The 26,675-nt window shown below is 33.5% G+C and overlaps 1 protein-coding gene across 1 annotated transcript in view; it reads left to right on the top strand.

The window, feature by feature from the left end:
- PCLO (piccolo presynaptic cytomatrix protein) overlaps positions 1-26,675 on the top strand; it is a 383,857-nt gene that overhangs the window by 315,106 nt on the left and 42,076 nt on the right. Inside the window, exons 21-22 of the mRNA XM_081243593.1 lie at positions 14,012-14,153; positions 18,170-18,243. Coding sequence (XP_081099719.1) covers positions 14,012-14,153; positions 18,170-18,243 — 216 coding nt within the window. The remainder of the gene's footprint in view (positions 1-14,011; positions 14,154-18,169; positions 18,244-26,675) is intronic.

Here is a 26,675-nt window from a genome sequence, read left to right as displayed (position 1 = left end):
TAAAATTAAGACTTGTACTTTCCTATTGCATTTCTCTGTATTCTCAGAAATTTTTTAAATTTAATATGCTTTTGTCCCAACTAATCAGATATTTAGGAGCAACGGAGGATGTATGATGTGGCAGTACAAAGGCCAAACCACTGTGTTGTTCCTTGAATTAGCAGACAATTAAGGAAACAGCTTAAATATTAAGATAATTGTGAATATGCATTTACTCAGCCCAGTTTATAGACTATCACCAAAGCAGTTTCCCTTTTCTAGTTAGCCTTACTAGTACTGTCCAACAGTACTTAAAATTCCACCTCTCACCTTTTTTTCCATCAAATAAGTTCAGTTGATTTCTTACTTTATTTTCTTACCGCAAATATTTCATAATTGTAAATGTCACAGTAGTCAAATGCTTCTCTTATTTCACTCTCTTTTTAATTATCATGATTTAAGTATTCCTATGATACTTTGTCCTAGTTTTCCTAGATGTGGGTCTTAAAATTTGCAGCAAAATGCATTTAACTCCCTTTCTTTGACTAATGCTCTAATGGATATTCTCATACATTTAGAATAGTTCTTCACATTGTGCAAAGTGTTTCATCTCCCATTTTCTCATTTTGTCACACCTAGTGGATGAGGGATTCATTGCAGATATTTTCGTTTCTGTTTTCTGAGTGAGCCATCAGAGAGTCGGGGTGTGTGTGTGGCAGCATGACTGATGAATAACGCATACCTGGAAATTGTCAGAATCGGCAATCTAACCCTTGTTTATGACTGTACCTAATAAGGCTTTGTTTTTTAAATACATTGGCTCCTTTGAAATCAAACTCTCCTGATTTCACTAAAAACAATTGTCATTTACTTATTTGCTGTTTACACTCCAGTCCTTACAAATGATTAGAGGTTGCTAGAAATTATGGCGGAATACAATTTAGACTTGGTCTACCTACTTGATCCTCTTTTCTGAAGGCTGATAATTAAGCTGCCACAAACCAGGGAAGTAAAACCCTCCCACTGCACAAGCAGAGTGCAGCAGTAATCAGGTTCTGTAGAGGAAACTGTGTGTACATCTGCAGTCATTGCTATCAAGGGTGACGAAATTGCCCCTAAAGAGCTTTTCATATATATATATATATATATATATATATATATATATATATATATGAATATATATATATGAATATATATATATATATATATTTTGGTGAGCTTTTCAGCAGATTTCTGCTTGAAGTAGCAGAAAATATGGGTCAGGTTAGAATTATGGAGTAAGAAAGGAAGAACTTTTTCTCTCCCTCCAGGGTTTAGTTGCATGCTAGGGAACCTGAAGGACAGGATTTAGACAGATTGTGCTAGATCATCCTGATACCTAAACAACTCTACATTTGTATTTAGAAATCCCTGGAAACGTTTTTTTCCAAGCCAGTTGGTTTGGTGGAATTATAGGCCCGGCTATTTTAGAAGGTAACGCCAACCAGGGAAAAGAGTTTCAAGATAGGTTGTTTTTTAAATCCATACCCAAACTAAAACAAATTGAAGTATTTTTACAACCTTGAAAATGAATTTAGTTGCTATGGAATATATTACATTATATATATATATATATATATATATATATATATATATATATGTATGTATATTAAGGGCATTTTAAAATTCCTGAGCTGTTTTTGTTTGATGCTGAGATTTTAGGTAAGCTTTAAGTTTAGAAACACTCATATAGGATGGATAGAAGTATCCCTCCACCCTGGGCAGTAAGATGAGAGCTTGGTGAGGTTAGTAAGAAGATGAATCTTTGACTGAGTTATGTGAGGAGCTATGACTGAAGGTCCCTTGTTGTGGCCGAATCGTAGGAGAAGGTCCTGAAGCTACTTCCACAGACTGCTGTTGGAAACTCCACTTTCCGTAAGGCTCCTTTGTGGCACCTGTCAAAGAAGAGTTTCCTTATCCATATTGCCGTGGTGAACTCTGACTAAGCCATGTCTCTGTGAGAGCTGCTGTCTTGGGCAAGTGGTATGGGTGGCTGGTTGGGAAACAGGGCGGGCACTGGGAGTGGAGAGAAGTGTTGGTTACAAAGGCAGTAGCTGATCAGTGGTCCATTCTCTTCTGACCGGAAGCAGATGGTCACTTTTGATCAGAAGGAATTTGGCGCTCTCTGTTTCTGGAAAGGAGAGGGTTCAAAAGGGCAAGAAATCAGAATGAGATCATTTGGAGATGAAGTCTTCTGGAATGTGTGTAAGAGGTTAATAAAAACAGACAACATTCCTCATTTCAATGTGTTTGTGCAAAGAAAGGCAGCAGAGAAAAGCTTTTAAAAGGAAACTTTGGATAGTTTAAAATAAAAAGAAAACAAACTGTAATGATGTGAACACAGCAAATAGCCAGCAAAAATCTGAGAGAATCAAATTGGATTTCAGCTTTCAAAGTTTTCTGCCTATTTCTCTGGGGGCAAGGGTTGTATTTCTTTGTTGTCTCTGAAAAAGTGTTCTTCTAAAGTTTTGGGTTTTTAAGAGTTTCCATATTTTCTTAGATTGGTTATGCATTTTCAAATCTTCCTATAGTCATTTAACATTCATTGCCAGAAATATCTCTGCTGCACATGCAGAGGCACAGACAGTAAATATATAGCTCTGAACATATGACACTGTCTCTTGTTTATGCACCTTCCTTCCCAAAGGTGAATTCACTGACGTATCATGAATGGATACTTTTGTTCTTTTCTAGTAGTAGCCATGAGTGTCAAGCCATCCACGTAAGGAATTACTGGTTCATACTGAGGACTTCTATGTTCATTTCATCTGATATGAATAGCAAGACCAACTGGCCTATCTAAGTATCAAACTTGGCTTGAGTATTGCTGTGCCTTTGTCACGTGATCTAACTATGGGCCTATGTGATTGAGCGGGACTATTAATACATGATCCTAGAGGAGAAGCCTAATTTTTAACATGTCAAAGTCCCTTAAATGCTATTTATGACATGTCTTTAACAATGTTAAACTTATTTTTTGATTGCAAATTATTTTATTTTAGGTTTAAACAAATTTATTTTTTAAAAGTTAATTTACCAAATTACCAGCAGAGAGCAGGACCCAGAGCAAATAAGACAGGCAAGGAAATGCTGATGGAGGAAAGAAATGAGAAGCGTGGAGCATGAGAAGGCTGATGGGGACACAGTGCGGGACCACGGACAGAGGGTACAATCTGAGCTTGGGGCTGGGAACGTTATCGCCTGGGTAGGAAGGATCCTGGAACTGGGTGAAGTGCCACCTGGGGAGAGGTGGAAGAATGCCAAAGGCTAATAGGTAGCTGCTTAACAACATTGCCTAATTGCAGATATCTATCCATGAATTACTTGATTTTTTTCCCACTTTTCATCCGAATGTACTACATTATGTAAAACCATGATATTTCACCCATTCTCTGTTGTGCAAGATAATCTTTGGGAGGGAGGGGGACATAGGGGGATGGGATAGGATGAAAGGAATCTTTATGTATAACGAGTCAGACTGTGAAAAATAGCCTTTTTTATTTTATTACTTTGTTGAGTCTGTAAATATATATTTTAATCATTGAGGTGACAAAAAAAACTTATGGATTTCAAATGAAAACATTTCAGCAATATTTTGATTGGGGTATTACAGTTTTCAGATGTATAAAGAGAAATAATGTAGATAGAACCATAGCTTTATACCTCAATGTGTTTTAAAATACTGAAAGATAAAATTAATTAAATGATCATTTGAACAGAAACTAATCAAAATATTAATATTACAAATCAAACAAGAACAGATAAGATTTTAAGAAGAAAATGCTTGATGAAAATCAGGAGGTAGGAATTCCCTGGTGGTCCAGTAGTTATGACTCCACACTCTCAACTGCCAAGGGCCTGGGTTCAATCCCTGGTTGGGAAACTAAGATCCCACAAGACTCAAAGTGTGGCAAAAAAAGAAAAAAAGAGAAAAAGTCAGGAGGTAGGTCCCTATTTTTAAACATAAGAAAGACAATGGAATAAAATTTCTACTTCTACTTTATTTGTTCTTAAAAGAACACAGAAGCAAAATCTACTTTTCCTCATTAAGACATTTGAAATTAAAAACCACATTATTTTAAGTTCTATAGGTCACATTATTTTTTTTTCAAAGATCTTATAGCTTTTATTTTTATTAAAAAAATTTTTTTGAAGTATAGTTGATTTACAATGTTGTGTTAGTTTCTGGTATACAGCAAAGTGATTCAGTTATACATACAGGTCACATTATATTTTTATCTGACTCTTTAGGTAAAATGAGGTCGGAATCTAAAGAGAGAGAAAATGCAATGTTTATACTACACAATTCAAATTTCTTTCTATATGGATATATATATACTTTCTAGATATACTTTTAGTTTGCTGTAAGACATTCTCATTGCTACTGACATTTTTAAAGTAAATAACTACTTTGGCTCCATCCAACTATTAATGTACAAGAAAATTGAAGAGACAGTGTAGAGAAAAGCCGTTTTGGGAAGAATTTGCATTGTTTTATGCCTGCTAAATTTCATTATTTACTCTGGATTTCTGTGTAATAAAGTTTTTTGTGTGTTTTTTTAGGCAAAAATAGAACAGACAAGCAAATTTTTATGATACATATAATATTTAACTCAGACCTTATAATTCTAGAGTTGTGAAGTTCTGGGTGAAACAAATTCTGAAGAACCTTAGAGAAATTAAAAGGGTGATGATAATAATAATAAATCTTTTCAAGTAAGGCATTAGAACTTGATTTTTTTACTGCAGAAAATAAAAAATAAAAGACACCATAGAATGATTGTCATGTATATACTGGTTTAAGATGATTGTCAAAAAAAGCTGGTGCTAATTGTTTCTTTTTTTTTTTTTCATTTTCACAGTTCATACTTCATTTTCATCACTGTAGATGTAGACCAGTGATTCTCAAAGTGTGTCCATTGATCCCTAGGTGTCCCAGAGACCTTTTCAGGACTCTACAAGGTCAAAAAATTCTTAAGACTCTTAAGATGTTATTTGTCTTTTTTACTCTCATTCCTTCCTTAGTGTGCAGTGGACTTTTCCTACATTTCCATGAGATGTTGTGACATCATTGCTTTGATGGCTAATGGAATATGTATTTGTCAACTGCTTATGTTAACTTTTTCTTAATTTTGAATATGATAAATATTGATAGATATAATTCACATAAAGTGAAGTTCTTTAAGAAATTCAACAATATTTAAGACTGGAAAAGGGGTCTTGAGACCAAAATATTTAAAAGCCACTGATCTATACCTGGGTACAATCATAATTTTTCCAATAGTCAATGAGGTTGGATAAATAGAAATTTCTTACAAGAGATAATTATCATATTTGCCTCTAAATTTTCTATGCTTTTTATATCTTGTATTGATTGCATTTTGGAACCCCTACTTCCTTTTCTTATTTAATGTTAATTTATAATTTAAGATTGACAAATGATTTTTCATTTTATATACTTATTTTAAATATTTTATTGGGCATGATTTAGGTTACATTATGATTATATGCCCATATTCATTATTTACATTTGCAGTTTGTCTGGTAAGTTGTCAACTTTAATCAAGTTGTTCCTAGCCTAAGGTAGAATGAAAGGGAGTATTTTAAAGATAGAATACATTTTTTGTGTGTCCTTATTTTGATGACAAAACTTATTGGAGAAACATTTATAAATTATTTGTTTCTTTAATCTTCTATTGGATTATCTATATTAGTGGTCCTATACTTTGCAAATTCATTGTTGGCATAAATAACAGTAGAAACACTGAAGATCATCACTTTGATTCAAATTTGAGGAAATGTTAAGTTTCTTACCTCTTACCTAATCCTTGATCCTTAATTTCAAACATATAATTTATTGTGTTTTTAAATAATTAAAGCTAAAAAGGGAATTCTGAAAATGTTATTTATCATTTACAGAAAATATTATCTGAATTACCCATATTAGTTGCTCATCATTTATTCACATTCATACACACATTTTTTTAATGAATAGTAAGTATGTTTCAGAAACTCTTCAAAGTGTTAGTGATTCTGCAGTGGACACAATAGACAAAAATCACTGTCCCCATAAATATCCCATCCTAGTAATATTTATCAAATAACCGATTAAAGGTATGTGGAAAAAATTTGAAGAATGACAAAAGCATGAGTTTTGTCTATCTTCAACTGAAATTGAAGTAGAACATTGCAATTAGTCATTGACTTAAGTTTATATGCACAGACACCATCATGTTTAGAAATATCTGAAAGTAGAATTATTTTGTTATTCTGGTCTGGTTCTCTCTTGTAATCTTTACAGTTCACTGGGATATAACCAAGTATAGGAGGAGAGAAAGTGTTTGAAAATGATCTATTTGGAGAAGGTAGGAATATTAATGAAATTAATTAGAGATGGATTCCATGGGACTGGACATATGTTTACCAAATAATTGTCTAAATTCCTCTTTACTTTATGGCCACTGACTACATTTGAATGATATGAAAAATAATACCCAGTGTTTGTTGTAGCATTAGCCATGTAAATCAGTATGCTATTATTAATTTGTATTTGCACTGGAAATGTCTCCTTTGGACAGGATTTTTATATAAATCAAATTATTTGGATTCCGTTTAAAGATAACATCCTTATTATCTTAGTATTCATGATCTAGGTGATCAGTTTCAGGATTATGTAAGAACATTTTTCAAAACTATTTTTATAATTACTTTCACTCAAACAGGACCACTTGTTTTGCAAGCAAACTGTGAGAGAGAATATTTCAGTTTCAAAGGAGAATGAAATAAATATTGAAAAATTGAGTTGCCCTTGAAAATTGATGTAGATCTTGAAGATTTTTTTCTTTCAAATATAATTCTCCTTACTCTTAATCTTTTAAAGGTAAAGATCTTTATTGTGTTCGCTAAAGGTAAAGATCTTAATTGTGTTAGCATTTTTTTAGCACAAAACCAAAACTTGGTCTCCTTGATAAACTCTTTGTTCATTCTATTTATTTGGACATAGCGAGAATTATAAACTAAACTTATTAAAGATAAAATGAATTTACTTTCTTTATGATGTCTTAATTAAACTTTTATCCATTATTTACTCTGAAATTTTGGTCCCCACTTAAACTGTATTTATTTTAAGTGTCTTCTTCCAAAATAAGTTCTGAACCAAAAACACCTTTAGAAAGGAAGACACACTTAAAAGGCAACATTATAGCATAAATGCAAGAACTATAGTACACTGAGCCATCACATATTGTATTTATGTAAGAAAAAAATCCTCTACCATGTTATTAAGCTAATTTTACTCTCGTTTCCAATACGTGTTGTATTGAAGTTATATGCTATTACTTTTGTTCCCTAAAGTGATCATTGATCCTATTATCCATAAAGCTAGGGAGTGAATGGGAGACACCCGAAAAATGGTGATGCATTAGATCACAAAAGATTGAACTGATTATTAAAACGTCTTGAAAAAGTCAGTTGTAAGGCCAATGTGGATGGAGAGGGAAGAGTGCGGACATGATTTAAAGCTTTACCACATTTCCCAGGACATAGAAAATAGAAGCATCGCATCTTCCTCTCCCTCTCTGAAAGAAGCTACTATGTGAATAATATGGAATATCTTGAGGGACATATTTTGATTTTTATAAGTTTGTTGTAACTTTCTGATATATATAATTAGTTTTTCTGAGTGACCAAGCCGAGTGTTAGTGTTAATTTCATCCTCAACGACCCTGGAAGAGGTAATATAATCACCAATAATTTTTCATTTAAAAAATATTTCAGTGACATCCTTCCTTTCACTGACCCCACCCAAGGGTTTACAAATGACTGATATATTGTAGAAATCAGAGTTGTCTATTTTAAATACTTTTATTTGTGAAAACTTGTAATTTGGAGGTATGCGAACATTCCTACAAATAGTTGTATTGAAGCTACCTATGCCATTTTTCTAGTGTCTTCTTTAAAATTTTTCCAAATTGGATAACGAATATACTGAATTAAATTCAGAAAAAAGTATACTAAATTTCTAAAGTCCTTGTAAGATGCAACACCCCTTCTTAATACCCCTGGATGATAGTAGAAAACCTAAAAATGTTATTGCACATAATTCGAGGGGAAACCTACCAACAGTGCTGGTAACAGTGGAAACTAAAAGTTGACATTTTTCAGGGCTACATCCAAATCCAATCAACAAATAAGGTAAAACTGCAAAATCCCTTTAGTAAATATAACAACTAAAACAACAGCAAAAATAATAGGTAGATAGATAAATAGAAAGAGTGAAAGGTAAAGGAGATAAAGTAGAAAACGTCACTAAAGTTAATACCAGCTAAATTAAAGTTAAACTAGCTAAAGAACCAAAAAAAAAAAAAAAAAGCATGCTATAAGTATATAATTTCTAAAATAGCCAGGTAGTTATTTCAGTTCCATCATTATACTATTGGAATAAGCAAAAGAATTATTGATTGATTTCTCTTAATTTCAAGCAGTTGATCCTAAAATCCTATACATTGTATCTATGAAGATAATATTAATACTGCATCAAGCAAGTAATTTGGGAAATTACAGGTTACCTGCATAATAAATTACTCCTGAAATATTTGGAAATACCTTTGAACTAGACCAAAGATATAAAACCAATGGAAGTGAGACTTCATACATTCCAAGCACTGAATTCTAAGGTAGGCAACCTCTCTTAATTTGAGACAATTCAATGTGATAGAAAAGTAGATGAGCACTTTTCAGTTTTGATTTGTGAACTGGAACAAGTCACTTAAACTTTCCAGGGCTTAGTTTTTCTATAAGCAAGATGATGGTTCTGGAACAGGTTATCTTTAGAGTCCTTACCAGCTTTTAATTTCCATGATTCCACAATTATAAAATCGTCTACAATTCTGATCTGAGACTTTGCGCATGGTGCTGCCATCGTGTGATAGGCACAGTGATAGTTCTGCATTTTTTAAGTATGTATATATAGTAGAGGGGAAAAATCAACAGAGCAAACTAATTGAAGACAGATGTTCAGTCAAAGAGACACTACCAGGTTTAATTAAGGTTAGCCACAGAGGAGTAATAAAATGTTTTCTAACCACCTAGAAGCCGCAGAAAATGAAGAGGTCAATGAATAATTTAAAACAGATTGAATTGCCTCACAGAAAATAAATACGTTTACCTGAAATGCCCTCTCAATAACTGAGTCACAAAATTCTTCAACACGCTAGTATTTATTCTTCTAGCGTATAGGGACCCTCTTTGTAGGAGTGGACTTATTCCATCACATATTTATATGATACATTCTTTTTTCTAGTTGGTACTTAATAGTACAAATAAAAATTCAAAAAGAAAGAAGGCCCCCCAAAATGTAACTCTTTAAGAAAATGGCTCCAAAAATGTTTTTCATTATTAAATAAATCTCAATTCTAATGTAAAATAAATATTTTCATATGTAATACACAGGTGCATAATACATGATTTCTGAAATTCTGATTTCAAGATTTGGAAAAATAAAGCAATATTTTTAAATTGTTAATTTTGAAATCATAAAATTATGGAAAGTCATATTTATTTTTAATGTTTTAAAATAATATTTTCTACAAGAACATAGAAAGAGAGACATTACACTGAAATATAAACCGGAGCTCACCACCTGTCTGTATACCAAAAGGTGCAATCAGCCTAAGTACTAGTGTCTGTATTAGCACCATCTAGTGCCTCCCATGGAATGTTACCATACAAATTATTTTGTCACTTCAATTTAGAAATATATATATATATATATATATATATATATATATATATATATATATATATATATAATATTCATGGTCTGTTAAGAATTTTTTGAATTCACAAGTCTATGCTCTCCCATGTTTCATGTATTATCATTAAATATTTCTTTCAGTCAAACCAGTTTTGAGGGAATTGGGATAACAGAACAACTGGTTGAGTGATCACATTTTTATATACAGTATGACAGATTAAAGTTGAATCTCTGATTTTAAAAGCTACCAAAAAAGCTAGGTTACCCAAAATTGCATTGACAAAGAAAGTGGGATTAAAAAAAACCTATATTGTGGTATCTTTGATGAGATTTTTTTGATTTGTATCAACAGAACTGGATTAAAAATGAAAAATCTTACTAAATCACTCAGATGTTTTAAGTTGTTTGGTTAAAGGAAATAATTATTAATATGTTATCATTATAATTTTACTATCAATTTATTAAATATTGCTTAAGCATAGTCCCAGGATTAAGCTTTTAAGAATGCTACCATGGAGCAAACATAGGTAGGTTCTGTTTCGAATAGCCACATGAATGTAACAACTACAATTAAAGATAGAAAGTGACAGTTGCCATAAAAGAAAAAAAATATGTGCTATGAGAGTCTAGGTATAGAAGTTCACTTCTGATTGTAAAGATGAGGAAAATGTATGAAGCAGGTTCTATCTGAGCTGAGCCTTTCCGGATGAGTATAACTTAGATATGAGAAAGTGACAGGGTCAGAGGAGGGTATAACAAAACTGGAAAGAAGAGGCTTGGCTAGAGCTCAGGAGAAAAAAAGCCAAACCATAGGGATTCAGAGTGAGTGGTCTGAATGGGCTTCAGTGAAGGGTATACAAAGGAAAATTATGGGAGGTACATATGGAAAGAAGCAGATGATAAAGGACTTCGAGAGACAAACTAAAGAACTTGATTGAAATCGTGAGATGTCTTGAAATTGCATACGATCTGGCCTCCAACATTAAATCCTAAAAGCACTTTATTCACTAAGAAGTTTGCAGAAATACAGTTCAGTTTAATTGAGTTGATGGTTTCTTATGTGGGGCTGATTCAATTAAAAGAAATTAGCAAATAGACGTGTTGTTTCAAGTAACTGAAAAAGAACTTTTAAAATATTTGGACTCTTGGCACCAGCTTATCAAAACCTCACCATTTCTGTATTTTTAATCTCATTTTATGCTATGTATATATAGCCCTGTACAGGGAAGATCCACTCTGCATTTTAGTTTAAGTCATTTTCAAAAACTAACTAAATGTCAGGCTATCTATCTCTATGCTTACATACCAGGTTAAGTATAAAAAAATTCACTCATGCACCAGATGTTTTGAGATAATGCCAAATATCTAGACTCATTTGAATTATTCACCTAACCGCCTAAAATTTCTTTAGATTCAACATTACATGTAATTTTGTTTTGCAAAGATGTTAAGGTAGACTTAGACTTATTCTGAAATATGTATATGTTCCCTATATTTTTCTTTCTTGTAATATTTCTTATAAACTATTACTTGTTTGCATTTAAAATATTGACAACACTTACACAGGTTTTCCAAATGAAATTTCTATTCACCTAGGCAGTATGACAAAACTGGCTTTCCTTAAATTTATTTCTATCCTTGTTCCTTTTCTATTATTATATTGTTTTACATTCTGTTCACATTTCTCAAATTTCCCAGAAGAGGAATAGAACTAGAAATTGCATCAGGTAAAATCAAAGTTTGCAAAAGAAAAGATTGGATATTTTGATATGTAAATAAGAAGACATCATTTCTATAATGTGGATATTTTGATATATTGTGAGATTGCTCTGGGATAAAAAAAAGTTTTAAATTAGTAAAGATAAATTGATTTTAAAATTAATGTCTATTAATTAAGGTTTGTCTTTGAAAATGCTATATTGAGATTTTCCAGTTGATGAAATTAAATTTTTACATTCAATATCATACTAAAAATTATTAACAATCTAGTAGGTTGTATTATATAATGACAATCAAAAGGTATGATAGCTTTTCCTTGTTTACAATCAGTTGACTTATCTGACTCATTATGTGGTTGGTTATACAGTTTAATATTCTTTATAATGTTCATAATTTTATATCAGTCATATTACCTTTACATTTTTTAACATCCTTTTAAAAGGTCTTTAACACTAAATACGTCAGCTGGTTTTCTTCTACATAAGTTGAAGAAAATATTAAACAAATATTATGACTATTATTCTTTTCCTGGAAATCTAATCCTGTGAGTTACTGTTAATTTACTGGTGACTGGCTATTTAACAGGATTCAGACCCTTTTCTAACTAGCTATTCCCAATTTATAGATACCTGATATATAACTGACTAATTATCAAACATTTCTTCCTTCTCTATTCTGGGAAAGGAATCCTACTATCACTGGAATAGATAGTATGAAAATTTCTGGTGGCTTTAGAGAAACTGCTAGTTCAGAAATAGAAGGGAAGAAATTAGGAAAAGCTAAAGCCTTTGCAAGACTTGATCCTGGCTAATCTGATGGAGAGTTTCCTGCCCTCAGATGATTTCCCTCACAGTATCTATGCTTTTCACTTTATTTGGGTATATTGGTTAAAACTCCACTGGATTGTCATTGTGTTTTTATACATTTCCTTAAGAAAAATGTTGGTCATTTAGGATCATTAAATGATTATCAACTCTTTACCCAGTTGTGTGGATCTATCCAACTGCTTGAGAAACTCCTGAGTGAACAGGAGGAGAGTATTTATGGAGGAGAGAGACTCTTAAGTACTTTTGCAGCCTAGAATACATCTAAAATTAGAAGAGAATCGAGGTGAATTCATTGTCTGGGACCAGGTGCACTGTTCAGTGGAGAACAGCCATTGACCATAAAGCCCTGAAGAAGAGCTTGGGGGTACAGCAAATTAAATCACAAGACAAAGAAGAGTGAGTTCCTGTTTTATCTCACTCCTCATAATCACAGTCTTATGAGGGGGGTTTTACTGACCCCATTATTTTCAAACGAGGAAACGGAGACCACCTAGAGTTAACTTCAGCAGGAGTTAGGATTCAAAACCAGATCCGTGTGATCAGAGCTCATGCTCTTAAACTCTGACCATGTGGCAGAAGACAAATGACAATTTCAAAAATTTGCCTAGAGAATCTCCACCCCCATAAAAAAAGAGGAAAAACTTGCCTTCTTTTTTTTTTAGTTATTTCTGAGATATACATTTTAAAGTAATAACTAGAATTATTATTTATAACATTACACCAGAACATATAAGATTTTTAGAAATTTCATGTAATGTCTGAAACATTTCTATTAACATATTTCCATACAAATAACCCAAAGGAAGTTTAGTATTAGTTGTTTTTTGTTTGTTTTTTTATACTGCAGATTCTCATTAGTCATCAATTTTATACACATCAGTGTATACATGTCAATCCCAATCGCCTACACTTGCCTTCTTTTCATTCCTTTTGCATCAGAATTTCCTCCCAAATCTCTAATCTAGAACTCTGCTAACAATATTACCATTCTCTTACTGCATAATTTATAACACAAATTCATAACTCTTCTATGAGAATATGGATTCTTATATACAAAAAATCAAACTTATGGGTTATTTAAAACAATTCCCAGTCATAAACTAGGACATGCCTAAGGGGAAACAAATATCTTCAAATTTAAAAACCTGCTGGAGGTAGTTGGTAGAGCTACATACAAACAAGTCCAGGATTTTCAGTCATTTCCTGAAATTATCTCTTCTATTTTGCATCTTCACTTCTCAGGAGAAAAACAAATTACTCGTTATTAATATGGGAAGTAAGTAAGCAATTTTCACATATTCTGTCATTTCTGTCTACCCAAGTTTTCCTAAATTCCTTTCTCCATGAAATAGCCACAATTCTTATTTGTTTGCCATATCGTTATTGCAATACTCTATAAAGAAATCACAAGTAATAATAATACTATTTAACTCAGTCTAAAAATGTGATGGTTGATTCCTAGAAGTTAATTTTTTTTCTTTTATATCCAACAAAAACAATCAAGGGCTTTATTGTTGCCACTGAGAGTTACTGGTTAAGGAAAAGAAAATGAAAGGCAGGTTAAGAGATGTGGAGTTCTTGCTAGAGCTGTTTCTTTACACACGTAAATGAAGAAAACATATAAGTATGCATTTGGAGATCAATGGGAGGTTCATTGATTGACTGTGGTGTTGACTCTTCCCACACCATGCAGCCAAGCCCACCAATCACCGGCCTGCAGAAAGCTCCGTGTCCACTGGCTCCTCGGGCAGCAGCTTTGGCAGTGGGTATAGCGTGGACAGTGAAGGAAGCAGCAGCACTGCAGGGGACACTAATCTATTTCCTATTCCAAGGATGTAAGTGGTGGTTTTTTTTTTTTTTTCCCACTGGAAAGTTAACAGCCTCATGAGTAAGCTTTTCTTAACATTGAAAAGGAAATAACTAGATAATTATCCAAGTCTGAGTCAGTGTCCCTGAAGCACTTCAACTGTTTATGCCTATGTAAAAAATAGACTGTTCAGGAAAGATTGGATTAACTTAGTGAATTCTAAGCATGAATGCTGGTCACCACCAGGACTACTTAATCAATGCATTCTGTATTTAATAGAAAAACTGCTAAAATAATAATAACTTAGCTATGCCTGAATCAAGTTCAGCAGCAGTAATATATGGATGCTTTAATTGCATAATGCATAGATTAATTGATTTTGAATCAGGAGATATTTAAACATATTTAAAGAACTCATATATCACATTTGAAATAGCACATCGGGCCACTCATGTAGACTTTTCAACTATAAATTCCTCTACCATTAAAATGGAAGATTTTGAAGTGGATCCATATTTTCTAGAACAAATAACAAGCAGGGCATAGGTCCCCAAATAGATACTCTTGGAATAAAGTTAATTTATAATACGTTAAGCCTCGAGAAAATCATATTGCAAATAAAATGCAAAACTAAAGCAGACTGTATTTTAAATGTGTTAGAATGGGTTTAGTCATATGGGTGGCAAAATCTAGCAGCATCCAAGATAAATCCAAGATAAATATGTTATCTCTATTCCAATATCAAAATCTAAACTTCCTGACTTTCTCCAGTAACTAGTTTTCTAAGTTTTCAAAAACACCATTGGGCCATGGAGCTCCAGGATCTAGCCCAGGGTGAGTCCAGCCTGCTGCCTGGTTTTGTAAGGTCTGTGAAGAACTAAAAATGGCTTTTGCATTTTTAAATGTTTCCCAAAAACCCAGAAGAATAGCATTTTGTGACACATGATAATTACATGAATTTGAAATTTCAGTGTCCATGTATTAACTTTTATTGGAACACGACCACACCAGTTTGCTTATGTGTTGTCTAATGTCTGTGCTCTAGGGGCAGACTTGTATAATTACAACCGGGACTATTCAGATCATTCACTGTCTGGCCCTTTGCAAAGTGAGTTTTAAGATCCCTAGTCTGGGCCCTTGTTAGAGGGTCTTTTTCATTTTCTCCGTTAAGTGAAACCATCTCTGGGAGCGGAATTTCTGTTTCTCTTTGTTTTACTATCACGGTTTTTTATGAATCTTTCCTTTTGATCCCCAGAATAGTTCTAATATTTAGATAATGGCTCAAGTTTATAAAAGCAAAATAATGGGGAAAAGGGATTTGTAAGGTGAAAATGTTTATTTTGTGATTTTCGGGTTACATTTTTCCTACTTAAATTGACTAATTATTCGATTATCTGTCTATTTTTTTTTGAGACCTAGGCTGTGGATTCAATGGAGTTATTTGTATTTAATCAGTTCTTTTTTTATTGACAGTTATTTCTAAAAGGAGTGTGATCTCATTAGTCCGCAGACTCTGATGATCCAATTTAACTGAAGAGAATTTCTACAAATTCATTACATTCCTCTCTCTCCAAGCTGTGAATATCATATAAATTTGTAAAGGTTTTGCACCACACATCACTTACTATCCTTCCAATATTTCTGTACCTTTCAAAATATATAATCTAACACTGATGATAAAGTTACAACTTTCAGAGCGTAAAATACATTATTTCCTCAATATCTGAATGTCTGAAGTGGAAGTAGATTGGGTTTTTTTACATACAAACCACATTTCAGTTTTGCTTTTTCCCATTTTCCTGTTTCTCTTGTAAATCAAAAGCTTTTAAAACTGCGTAGGAGGCTATTGTTTTTGCCATATGAGCACAAAGAAAATTCTCTTTTCTAAAGCGTTACAGGATATAAGTAAAAAGCAGTATTTGGTGGTTCTTTTCTGTCTCTCTTTGTATCTAACACAGTTTTGCTTGGGCTAGCATAAGTGTTCAATAACTATTTGGTGATTGTTTAACAAAGATAAATTATAACCTGTGCAGTCAGAATGTCCTGAGATGAAGATTATTTATTGGGAATTCAGAAAAATTGCATCCTTTAAGACCCACAGTTACATTTCCTTTGTACTTCATTTAGCTTCACAGTGCTGCAAGTTTTCTGTATAATCTTAGAAATGCACCTAATACACATTTTGGCTAAATACCAAATGTTAAAATCAGTTTTCACTAGAAACAAATACTGCAGTGGAATAGCATCATTAAAATATGAAATATAGCCCTCAAGATCAAATAAAAATTATCAAAAAAAATTTTTATTACCATTACTAAAAATTATACTTCTTTTGTTAAAGTTTGGCAAAGTATAGAATAGTAATTTTTCAGTACTCTCATCTACTCGATTAGCACTACTAAAACGATCCTCACTTTCAGTTGAGTTTGGCTCAGTAACAAGATGTGTTTTGGCCCACTCTGCTTGTATAGTATACTGCTAAAGGTGAGATTGCTACTAAGTTATTAAGCTTTCTCCATGTCTAATCCTGGCAGACAAAGTTAATTTTTTTTAATTTATCATAGCTGTTTGTCTCGAATCTCATTGAAGTAATTACACAAATTGAAGTTTTGTGCATTGCTTAATCAAGACTTTTTTGTATACAGATGCAAACTATATATAATTATATATATAATTTATAACATTTCTTCATGCACTTTATCCTTCACATAATCACTTAATAAAAATTTGTGTTTAAAACTTTGACCTAGAATTGTCGTCTTAGAACAATGTAATGGCTTTCAAGATAAAATGATTTTGAATTTACATCAGTTCCTCTTTCATTATGTGCAGAACCATTTCAGTAGAATGATGAGAGGATCTTTAGAGCAGTTTTCAAGTAAGATCTAATTGGAGTCTTAAGAAATAAGTATGGTTACATTTTCAGCTGGTAACGCAAACTAAATATTTTTGTGAGAGTAAGAATGAATTGTTAGTAAATACTGCTATGTTTGAATTATTGTCTAGAAAGTCTAGTGTCAAGACATTCCTTTGTTCAAGCACCATTTTTAACACTTAAACATTTTTATTCCATCTTTTTAGAACATCTTATATAACTACATATAAAGGCAACTTCCAAATCTTTTGTACGCCATGTAGCTTTTTCTCTGAAGAAATAAGAAGTGACCTATAATCGTGTGGCTCTTACGTTATCAATATTCTGAACCTACAGTGCTCAGAGTATAATGAATTCTTCATCTGTTTGGCCTTCCAAGAAGTTTAAGGCTGAAATTAAAAATGGTTTTCAGCCTTTGGCTGAATTCTAAAGCTGTTATGTACATATCTACCTATTAGTACTTTATTGAATATTATGATGTTTCAGACACTATGCTAAGCACTTACATACATTTTCCATGTGATTTTCCCATAATCAAATGGTAGCTCCTGTTACTATCCTTAAATTACAAAAGAAGAAATAGTCTTCACCAGATTGAAAGATTTACCTTACATGATGTATAGCATAAAGCAGCAAAGCCAGAAGTAGAAACCAAGCTGTATGACTTCAAAAGCCAATGTGCTACACACAGCTTAAAATACAGGAAAGTTCTGTAAGAAATAATAATCCATGTAATTACAATATTATATTTATAAATTATTCAATTCAACATATCCCTTCTCACCAAAGGATCTATATAACTCATCGTAACAAAGTGTGAAGATATAAAAAACCCTTCTCCTTCTTGAGTTAAAAATGGCAGAAAAAAAAACAATTCTAAAACAAAATTTGAAGATTTCATGATGGTCATGTCTTTGATAAATGAGGTCATGAATAGGACACTGAATTTTGAGGTTCTATGTTTGGACTAAATAGGAATGATAAACAAATTTTCACTTTAAAATTAACATGATATAGAGTGATTTATTGTGTTCATACAACATTTGCCATTCAAGTAATTTGTTGCAGATCTGAATATATGATGTCATTCTATTTTTTCAAACTTGGACTCCTCATTTGCATTTAGGATTATAATTGAATATATAAACTTTTATTTCCTTTTTAAACAGAGGAAAGATGGGGCAGAATGGGCAAGAGACTATAAAACAGCCAGGAGTAGGCGTAGGACTAGCAGACACTGAAGGTAAGTTACAGTTTACAATACACTGGATTTTGGTTGTATCTGTATGCTATACTGTTTGCTTTGTTTTTGTTTTAATATGAATGTTAATTTCTAAGTACTAATACCAAAAGCACTAGGAAATAAGTCACCATTATCCGTATGATCTATTAAATTAGAATGACTTTGTCACTTCATTTAACATTCATATTTAACATTTAAGCACTTTGGGGTACAATAAATTTTAAAGGAAAAGAAGAGTGAGGATTACAGAACGAAACTTGGAGACTTTCTCAGGGAGAAAATATCTTGAAATTTAAAAAAATGTTTTTGTTTAAAATACTATACAAATAGAAAATCATGAAACCTCATTTAAGACAATGGCAAGCCTTAAAAATGTGGAACTAAGAAGAAACTAATGGTGTAAAAATCTTTTTACAGAAAAAATAATGACTGAACTAACTTCTAAAGTGAAAACTTTATTTGAAATTAAACTTTGTTTTATTAAATAGTGTTATAAATGTATTACAAAGTGCAAAAAAAAATCCTTTTCTTCCACACATAATCAGTATCTCTAAGGTGCACAATGACTTATCCTTCGTTTAAAAATTTTTTTTCCTAATGTTTTGATAAGATCTGATAACACTGGTATCCATCATGACTTACACTCTCAAGAATTTAACTATTCTAAGTACTTAACACTATTCTAAGTACTTTTCACATATTATCTCATTTAATTCGTACAATTACCTATGAATGTACCTGGTTTTACATGAAAAGAAACTGAAGTGCAAACATCACACAAGGTAAGAGCAAGTGATTGAATCCAGGAAAATGATGCCAAATCACACGCTATTAAAAAGAATGGTTAATGGCATGGTACCACATGGACATTCGATGGGGAAATAGGAAACCCAGATTTAAGGTTCAAATCTTGTCTTGACTGGTGACCTGATCTTTCTATCTTTAGAAACCTGATCTGAAAAATGCTGGGTCTAAGTGATGCTTAAGTTTCCTAGTGGACTTACGTAGGCATCACATATTTCTGGTTCTACTAAAAATTTTTATTTGAACTCATTCAAAGACTGTGCTTCCTCTACTTGTTGCCATGGTCCCACGGTCCCATCCTCAATCCACCATTCCTTTTAACCATCGTCCTTCTGCATAAACTCATCAACTCTTGTCTATATGTTGATTGCCATCCAAGCTCAGTGGAATTCAGACTCAGATGTCCACCAGGCATTTGTGCCCAACCAAGAAAATAGAAACCATATTAAAAATTTACATATTTTAAAAATAGGACATTTATGGCTGGCAGTTATTATATATGCATGGAAGATGCTGAGAAACCCAGCAGGGGGTAGGGAGGTAGCAGAAGAAAGCTACTGTCCCTAAAGGCTGGAGGACAGGGAGAGCTGAAACCAAGATAAGCCTGTCTTCCGGGGTCAGGAGGTAAGGAAGAGACACAACAAAAGATAGAAATATATATTGAGATAGACAAGGATGGGGAGAAATATCCCAGTTTCTCCCTTCCTCCCCTTCTCCAATCTCTGCCAGGGCCTGATCAAATCAGCTGGAAGCCAACTAACAGGGGAGGCTGGAAAACATGCTAGGGAGCAGCTCTTCTGAAAGCAGGGCCGAGAAAGACCAAAGATGCGTCCAAGGGCACACAGGCATAGGGCTGGTACAATACTTTACCTGGAAATTCCATAGATGCATCAAACTACATATGCCCTGAATTCAGGTTTTCCTCTTTCTCCTCCTGTACTTGTCTATCACTCACAAAATCTGTGCCTATTTATACCATAATTTTCATCTTGTGTTATCATTGTTCTTTGACTTAAATTTACCCATTTCTATGCCTGTCTCCTTCATAAGGCTGAATAACTCTCAGACCAGAGCTATGATTTATTCATCTTGGTGTCCCAGCACTTAGCAGAAAGCCTTGCCCATAAAGTTGCTTCAAGAATGTTTAAGTGAATGAATAAACAATATAATCTTATATTCAAGTAATAGCCATTGATTTTCATCTGATTCTATACTTCATGTATACAGAGAAGCAATTCATGGGCGCTTTTCCCCAAAAGTTTTAGCTACTTAACTTCATCTTTCTCTTAACCTTAAAGTTTATAAATAAAATTATTTTAGTATCAATGTTAACATTTGAAAAGAATAGAAATTGTTTATCCTAATGCCGCCTTCTTATTTCCTATCAGTCCCACACAAAACATGCTTGTTTTCCAAGAAGAAGCCAGTCGTAGGCTACTTTATATTTTATTTAAACTTATGAGTCAATGTGTTTATATTTTAGTGAACTGACCCTTATCAACAGTTAATCTCAGATTAGTTACTGAGCAGAGGGGTGGGAGTTGAGGATGAGAACCATATGGAATATGTAATGTAATGTGAGTCATGCCCTTTTGGCAGCGATATTTTGGACAAATTATTTTTTACTGAGTTACTTATGACATTTTGACAATAAGCAAATCTACAAGTAACACATTTATGTGAAGTTATGAGTAGTTCTATAAGAGATACTTAAGAGATTGCTAATAATATGAAAAAGAAAACTACAATAAATATTAAATCTTTTAGGAAAGTTATACTTCAAAATCCATCAGGTATACCCTGGACCAGCTACAGGGATATTCTGGCCTCAGAGAGGCTGCCAGTAGGCTAGCAGTGCCCTGGCTGCAGCAGCGTCCCTGCCCCTGTGTGAACAGTAGAATACCACAGAGAGGGGTATCTCAGTTAGGCCTAGCCACGTGCCAGAGTCAGAAAGCATCCATGTCTAACAACAAACAAAGAAGTACTATGTGAAGTACTGTGATGATTAAAGTCCCAAGTGAAGAAATTTTACTTAGATACCAAGTAAATATACATTATACTTGTAGGAGCTTTAAAATGGAGCACAAAATTTCTCCTTTTATTTAGTTGAGTCTTCAAAATCTATGAAAAAATTCTTTTTCATTTTCACCTTTCTTTGCTTTTCTGTATTATGTTTCACAGGATGTAGTGTGCACACTTACAATTAATGCACTAGAAAGTCCCCTCTTTGAAATAGTATAACAAAAACACAAAACAAATTAGTACTGAGCATATCAAAGGAAATAGCTAAATAAGGAGACAAAACACTTGGTATAGATTCATTTTATAAATCATTTCATTAAGACCTTTTCACTATGCTCTTCATGTAATAAAATTTTCATATCATTAGTAAATTTAAAAAGAAATCTAAAATAATATTTCAACATAGTTTTCTTTTAAACTATGATCAGACAAAAATATTTACTGAGCAAATACTATGTGCCAAGTACTGTGCTACATACAAAGATTAAGACAGACTGCCCTTATGGAGCTTACAATCTAGCGAGAAGAGTAAATGTTAAACATTTATTACAAGTGTGATAAAGAAGATGTGGCACATATATACAATGGAATATTACTCAGCCATAAAAAGGAACAAAACTGAGTTATTTGTAATGAGGTGGATGGACCTAGAGTCTGTCATACAGAGTGAAGTAAGAAAGAGAAAAACAAATACCATATGCTAACGCATATATATGGAATATAAAAAAACGGTACTGATGAACCTAGTGGCAGGGCAGGAATAAAGACGCAGACATAGAGGACAGACTTGAGGACACGGGGGTGGGGGAAGGGAAGCTGGGATGAAGTGAGAGAGTAGCACTGACAGATATACACTACCAGATTTAAAATGGATGGCTAGTGGGAAGCTGCTACATAGCACAGGGAGATCAGCTCAGTGCTTTGTGTCCACCTAGAGGGGTGGGATAAGGAGGGTGGGAGGGAGGCTCACGAGGGAGGGGATATGTGGATATATGTATACATATAGCTGATTCACTTTGTTGTACAGCAGAAACTAACACACCATTGTAAAGCAATTATACTCCAATAAAGATATTTTTTAAAAAATCCTTTACGAACAATTTTACATTAAGAAGAATATATAGGCAGAGGTTGGGGAGAAAATTATTGAATCAGACAGAAATTTATTTGTTCTAAGCAGATAAGAAGAAGATACCAATTTAAAGTGTAAGATTTTGTTTTGTCCCCATAGAAATATGGACTCATCCTTGTGTTGGACTTGAGGTATATGTATGATGTAAATTTTATCTGTTTTGAGTGATCCAGAGGATTGCTTTCACTTCCCTTTGTTGTCAGTCAACATAAACAGCCTGGGAAAACAAAGAACAGACAAAACAGTTAGTTCAATTTGTTTTTAAACATAATATATACTCTCCTGACCAGAATTTTCCTCTTTTTAATTCTTCTCCATAGCATCAGAAAAATAGTGTCTCTTTGTAGATTAGTACAGTTTTCTTGAAATTGTAAATATGGCAATGTTCCACTTCATCTTGAACCTTTCATATTATTCATTTAAGCACTTTGTTTTGTGAATACCTCGGTCCACTCTAAGTGAAATTGATCTACAGTGATAGGCCCTAGGATGGTCATACTTTAAACTAGATTTTATTTTATCATAGATTTTAAGTAGTCATCTTTAGACAGTGTGTTTTCATTAAATTTTTATTCTTGTTTTGGAATTATAGTGTACAGAATGCAAAAAGTAATGTTTTATGGGACTGAAATTTTGTGTTGAGCACGTTGAGATTTTTTTTTAAATGCTAAATAGCTGTGTCCTTATTCTACTTATTGAGCAAGTCTACTTCTTCTGGGTTCTGATTTTTAAAAATCTACTATCCTCTTAATCATTTTCTCTAACAATGATACATCTTCTGTACAGCAGTGACTTATAAATTTTAATCCTAGCATGAGATTAATTCAGTGGGTCAGAATATAAGATCAATCAAAAGTTCTGGAATTCTGACCTAAGTTGTAGTGGAAAATAGTAATAGTCTTGTGGGCTATCTCTACTAATGAATGGTTGAACGCCCACAGTTTAAGTAAGTGCACAATGTAAAGAGCGAGTAAGGACCATGTGTGATGCGTGATTAACGTTCTTTAAATTGTAGCTATTATTAAATGAGAAGTGGATATAAGAGAGAGCCATTTGAATCCCATCCAAAAGAGTGATATTAGTCAAGACGAAATACGCACTTCTTGGAAGAGCTAGACCACTTCCTTTAAAGATTTAGATCAAATCCATTAGACTTTCCAAGTCTGACAAGTGTTTTCCCAGTTTACCTTAAAAACTTCGAATACCCTCAAAATAGACGATCTGGTTCTTCCCCACATTTTTAAAGTTTCTAATTGTGTTATTCTTTGCTGGTGGATATCCATGTATATTACATACAGTGACTGACTTGACCCATTTTTCCTTCTAAACCAGGTGTTCACAAGCTTTAGCAGCAGGCATTAGGATTGTGATTTTGTATGAAGCATAATTTGCCTGGCTGCATGCATTTAAAGAACAAATAACACTAATACATCATTTATTCTCTTAAGTATCTTTGGAAGCCTGAATTTAATTACTCAATTTCAATTTTCAGTGGGCCAGAACAAATAGACCTCTACTACTGTAGAAATATGCTAAGGTCTACTCACACATGTGTTCAGATACTTGAGTGTGTGAAAGCACATCACCTGAGGATGTGATGCAGAGGGGTTTAGGGTAGAGAACAAGATTTGATTTAATATATTATTGGAAGTGGTTTGGTTTTGTTTTTTTAAAAGGCGTAACAATTTATGCAGAAATAATGGAAATCTGTAATAACCACAACAATCTCATTTTAACTGGCATCTCAAGTCTATTTTATATAGGTATATATTTCATACATAGCTCTAACAGTGATTAGTTTGAATCCTTGTTACGTGAATGGACATATTTTGCAAAGTCCATGAAGCAAGTGTACAACAGAAATGACTTCCTGAATGAAACCAAGAAAAATCTAGGCCCCAGGATTGGAGTCCTCTATCTTGTTGTCTTGTTTTGATAAATACACAAAAACAGGTTTTTAAAAGTATTTTCTCCAAGTATTTTCTCTTTTTAAATAGGGAAAAGAAAATGGAGTAAATGATAGTTATCTCTCTATGGGGTTGTAGATTGGAATATCCAAGTGCTGTATGTAAAATGCTCATTTAATTTCCTCATTTCCCTGTCCAACTGAGTTGTTTAAAAATTACCTTGCAAGGGCTTCCCTGGTGGCGCAGTGGTTGAGAGTCCGCCTGCCGATGCAGGGGACACGGGTTCGTGCCCCGGTCTGGGAAGATCCCACATGCCGCAGAGCGGCTAGGCCCGTGAGCCATGGCTGCTGAGCCTGCGCATCCGGAGCCTGTGCTCTGCAAGGGGAGAGGCCACAACAGTGAGAGGCCCGCCTACCGCAAAAAAAAAAAAAAAAAAAAAAAATTACCTTGCAAAGGCAAAAATACAAAACCATTCTGGAAGACCCCCCAATTAGAACAGAATAGCAACTGTTACTAGGGCATCCAGAGAGTCCCTCAGCAAATGCTGTGGCTAACGGAACTAGGATTAGCACTGGGGATGCAGTTTGGAATGTGGCATAATCCTTGGCCTCCAGGAGCTCCCAGCAGAGTTCTCACAACTCAGATGATAGTTAACACTCTTGTTCCTGAAGAAAAATTCATGATGACTCCAGACATTCCCATTTCTTCAGGCTCTGTTTCTAATTAAACCAAGGAACTTTCAAATTAAATACATAATGCCTTTTTTCTGTCTTCTATCACTTCCCCTTTTATCATTTTGGTAGTTTCCTAATCCTCTTCATTTTACCGAGGTCAAGAATGATCTTTCAAGGAGTTAATTTTTAAATTAAAAAGTATGTGTATATTGTTCCGTTTTACTAAAGCTAACAATAGATAAAATTTATTGACAACCTATTTATATTGTAGATGTGTTGTTAAAATTAACAAGGAATTGTGATGTTATCTGATTTTTACCTCAATTTTGAGGTCAGGATATTGTCAAAAACAATGTGATTAGTGGATTCTTTTGTGTCATTTGATTACTTGTCCTACACATATTGTCTTTAAAAACCAACCACCATGCACATTATATTGTAAAATTGTTTTCCATCGACTGAATATGTTTAGTTGTTTGTGAACTTGTTGCCCTAATTTGACTGATACATCATTTTCTTTTCTATATTTTTTAAGTTGCGTAATGATCAATACGAGTATGTCTATTATGTGCAAGACATTGTGTTAAAAAATTGGATGCTACAGAGGTCACTTTAATATATATGCGGATCTGAGGGAGCTTACGATCTAGTGTGGTCCTGTCTCATCATCAACCAATAGGCATGCATGCTTAACCAGTGTGTACAGTCATTGAGCAACGGCATTGCTTGGAGACTGTGCCATATCCCTTGTTAACTATTTTATCACCTTTAATAACAACAATGCAAGGAAGAATTAGGATGAAAATTCATAAGTGAGAGCAAATTATGTGCTTTTGGATTTGAAAGCATTGCTAAATCTGTAGGAGTCGGGGGCATGCTTTTGTGAGAGATGTAACAGGTGGTAACTGCTTTGGAGGGTGGACAAGCTCTAAACATGTGGCAATGGGAGAGGCAAATTCCAGACTGAGGGAACAATCTGAGAAAAGATACAAATGGAAGAAAGGATTAGGGGTATGTAGGGGAAAGGTAATTCAATGCAACTGGAGCAAAGCGTGCCAGGGAGAGTAGAGAAATTGGATCTAACTTGTACAAAGTTAGATCAGACAAAGGACTTCAATGCTTCTGTGAAAGTGCGAAGCTATTAAATGATAGTGAGGAATTTAGACAGTATCAATACTGAACAGTATTGAATTTTCTATGGAAGAGCCAAGGTAGACCTCTTTTTTATTCAAATCCCCTCTTAGGACTTTTCAAGGATTGAAGTAAATATAGGCTATCCAAGTAGAAACAATGCATATTATATAGTTGGACTGTGAATCTAGAGTTCAGGATATAGGTCTCAATTATGCAGAGTCGTGAGGTAGTAACATTTGTGGAGCACTTAACATGAACCAGGAACAAAGAGGAGCATTATCTCTTCCAAGCTCCAACGACCAATACAAGAAAAATCTCAGTAACATCTAATAGACTTTTTCCTCCCTGCAAGTCATACAGGGAGATTGAAAATCAGAGGATTTTAGTGCCATTAGGGGCAAAGTCAAGACCCAAACCCAGTTGTGTCTGATACTAAAGTCCATATTTTTAACCAGCACACTGCTGCCTACCAGGAATTAGAAGTTGTTGAGGTTACTGAGAAGAATGAACAGTGCAGAGGGCGGTTGTTCAGTCCAGGGTATGAGTAACATAATATGTGAACAAAGGGTTGCATCCAGTCCTTTTAAAATGACAAATTAAATCCCTGACTTTTATCCCTAAACTTAAATACAAAAATATGAGGGATCAAATTTATAAGTAATTTTATTTATCATTTCTCCTTTAATCATTTGTTTAGATATTCTTTACACACACAGAAGATATTAGGTACATAATTATTTCTATTTTCTTCTAGCTCTT

Source organism: Mesoplodon bidens (assembly GCF_964165515.1).
Source record: "Mesoplodon bidens genome assembly, chromosome: 9".
Taxonomy (NCBI): Eukaryota; Metazoa; Chordata; class Mammalia; order Artiodactyla; family Ziphiidae; genus Mesoplodon; species Mesoplodon bidens.
This window is presented reverse-complemented; position numbering and strand designations above follow the sequence as displayed.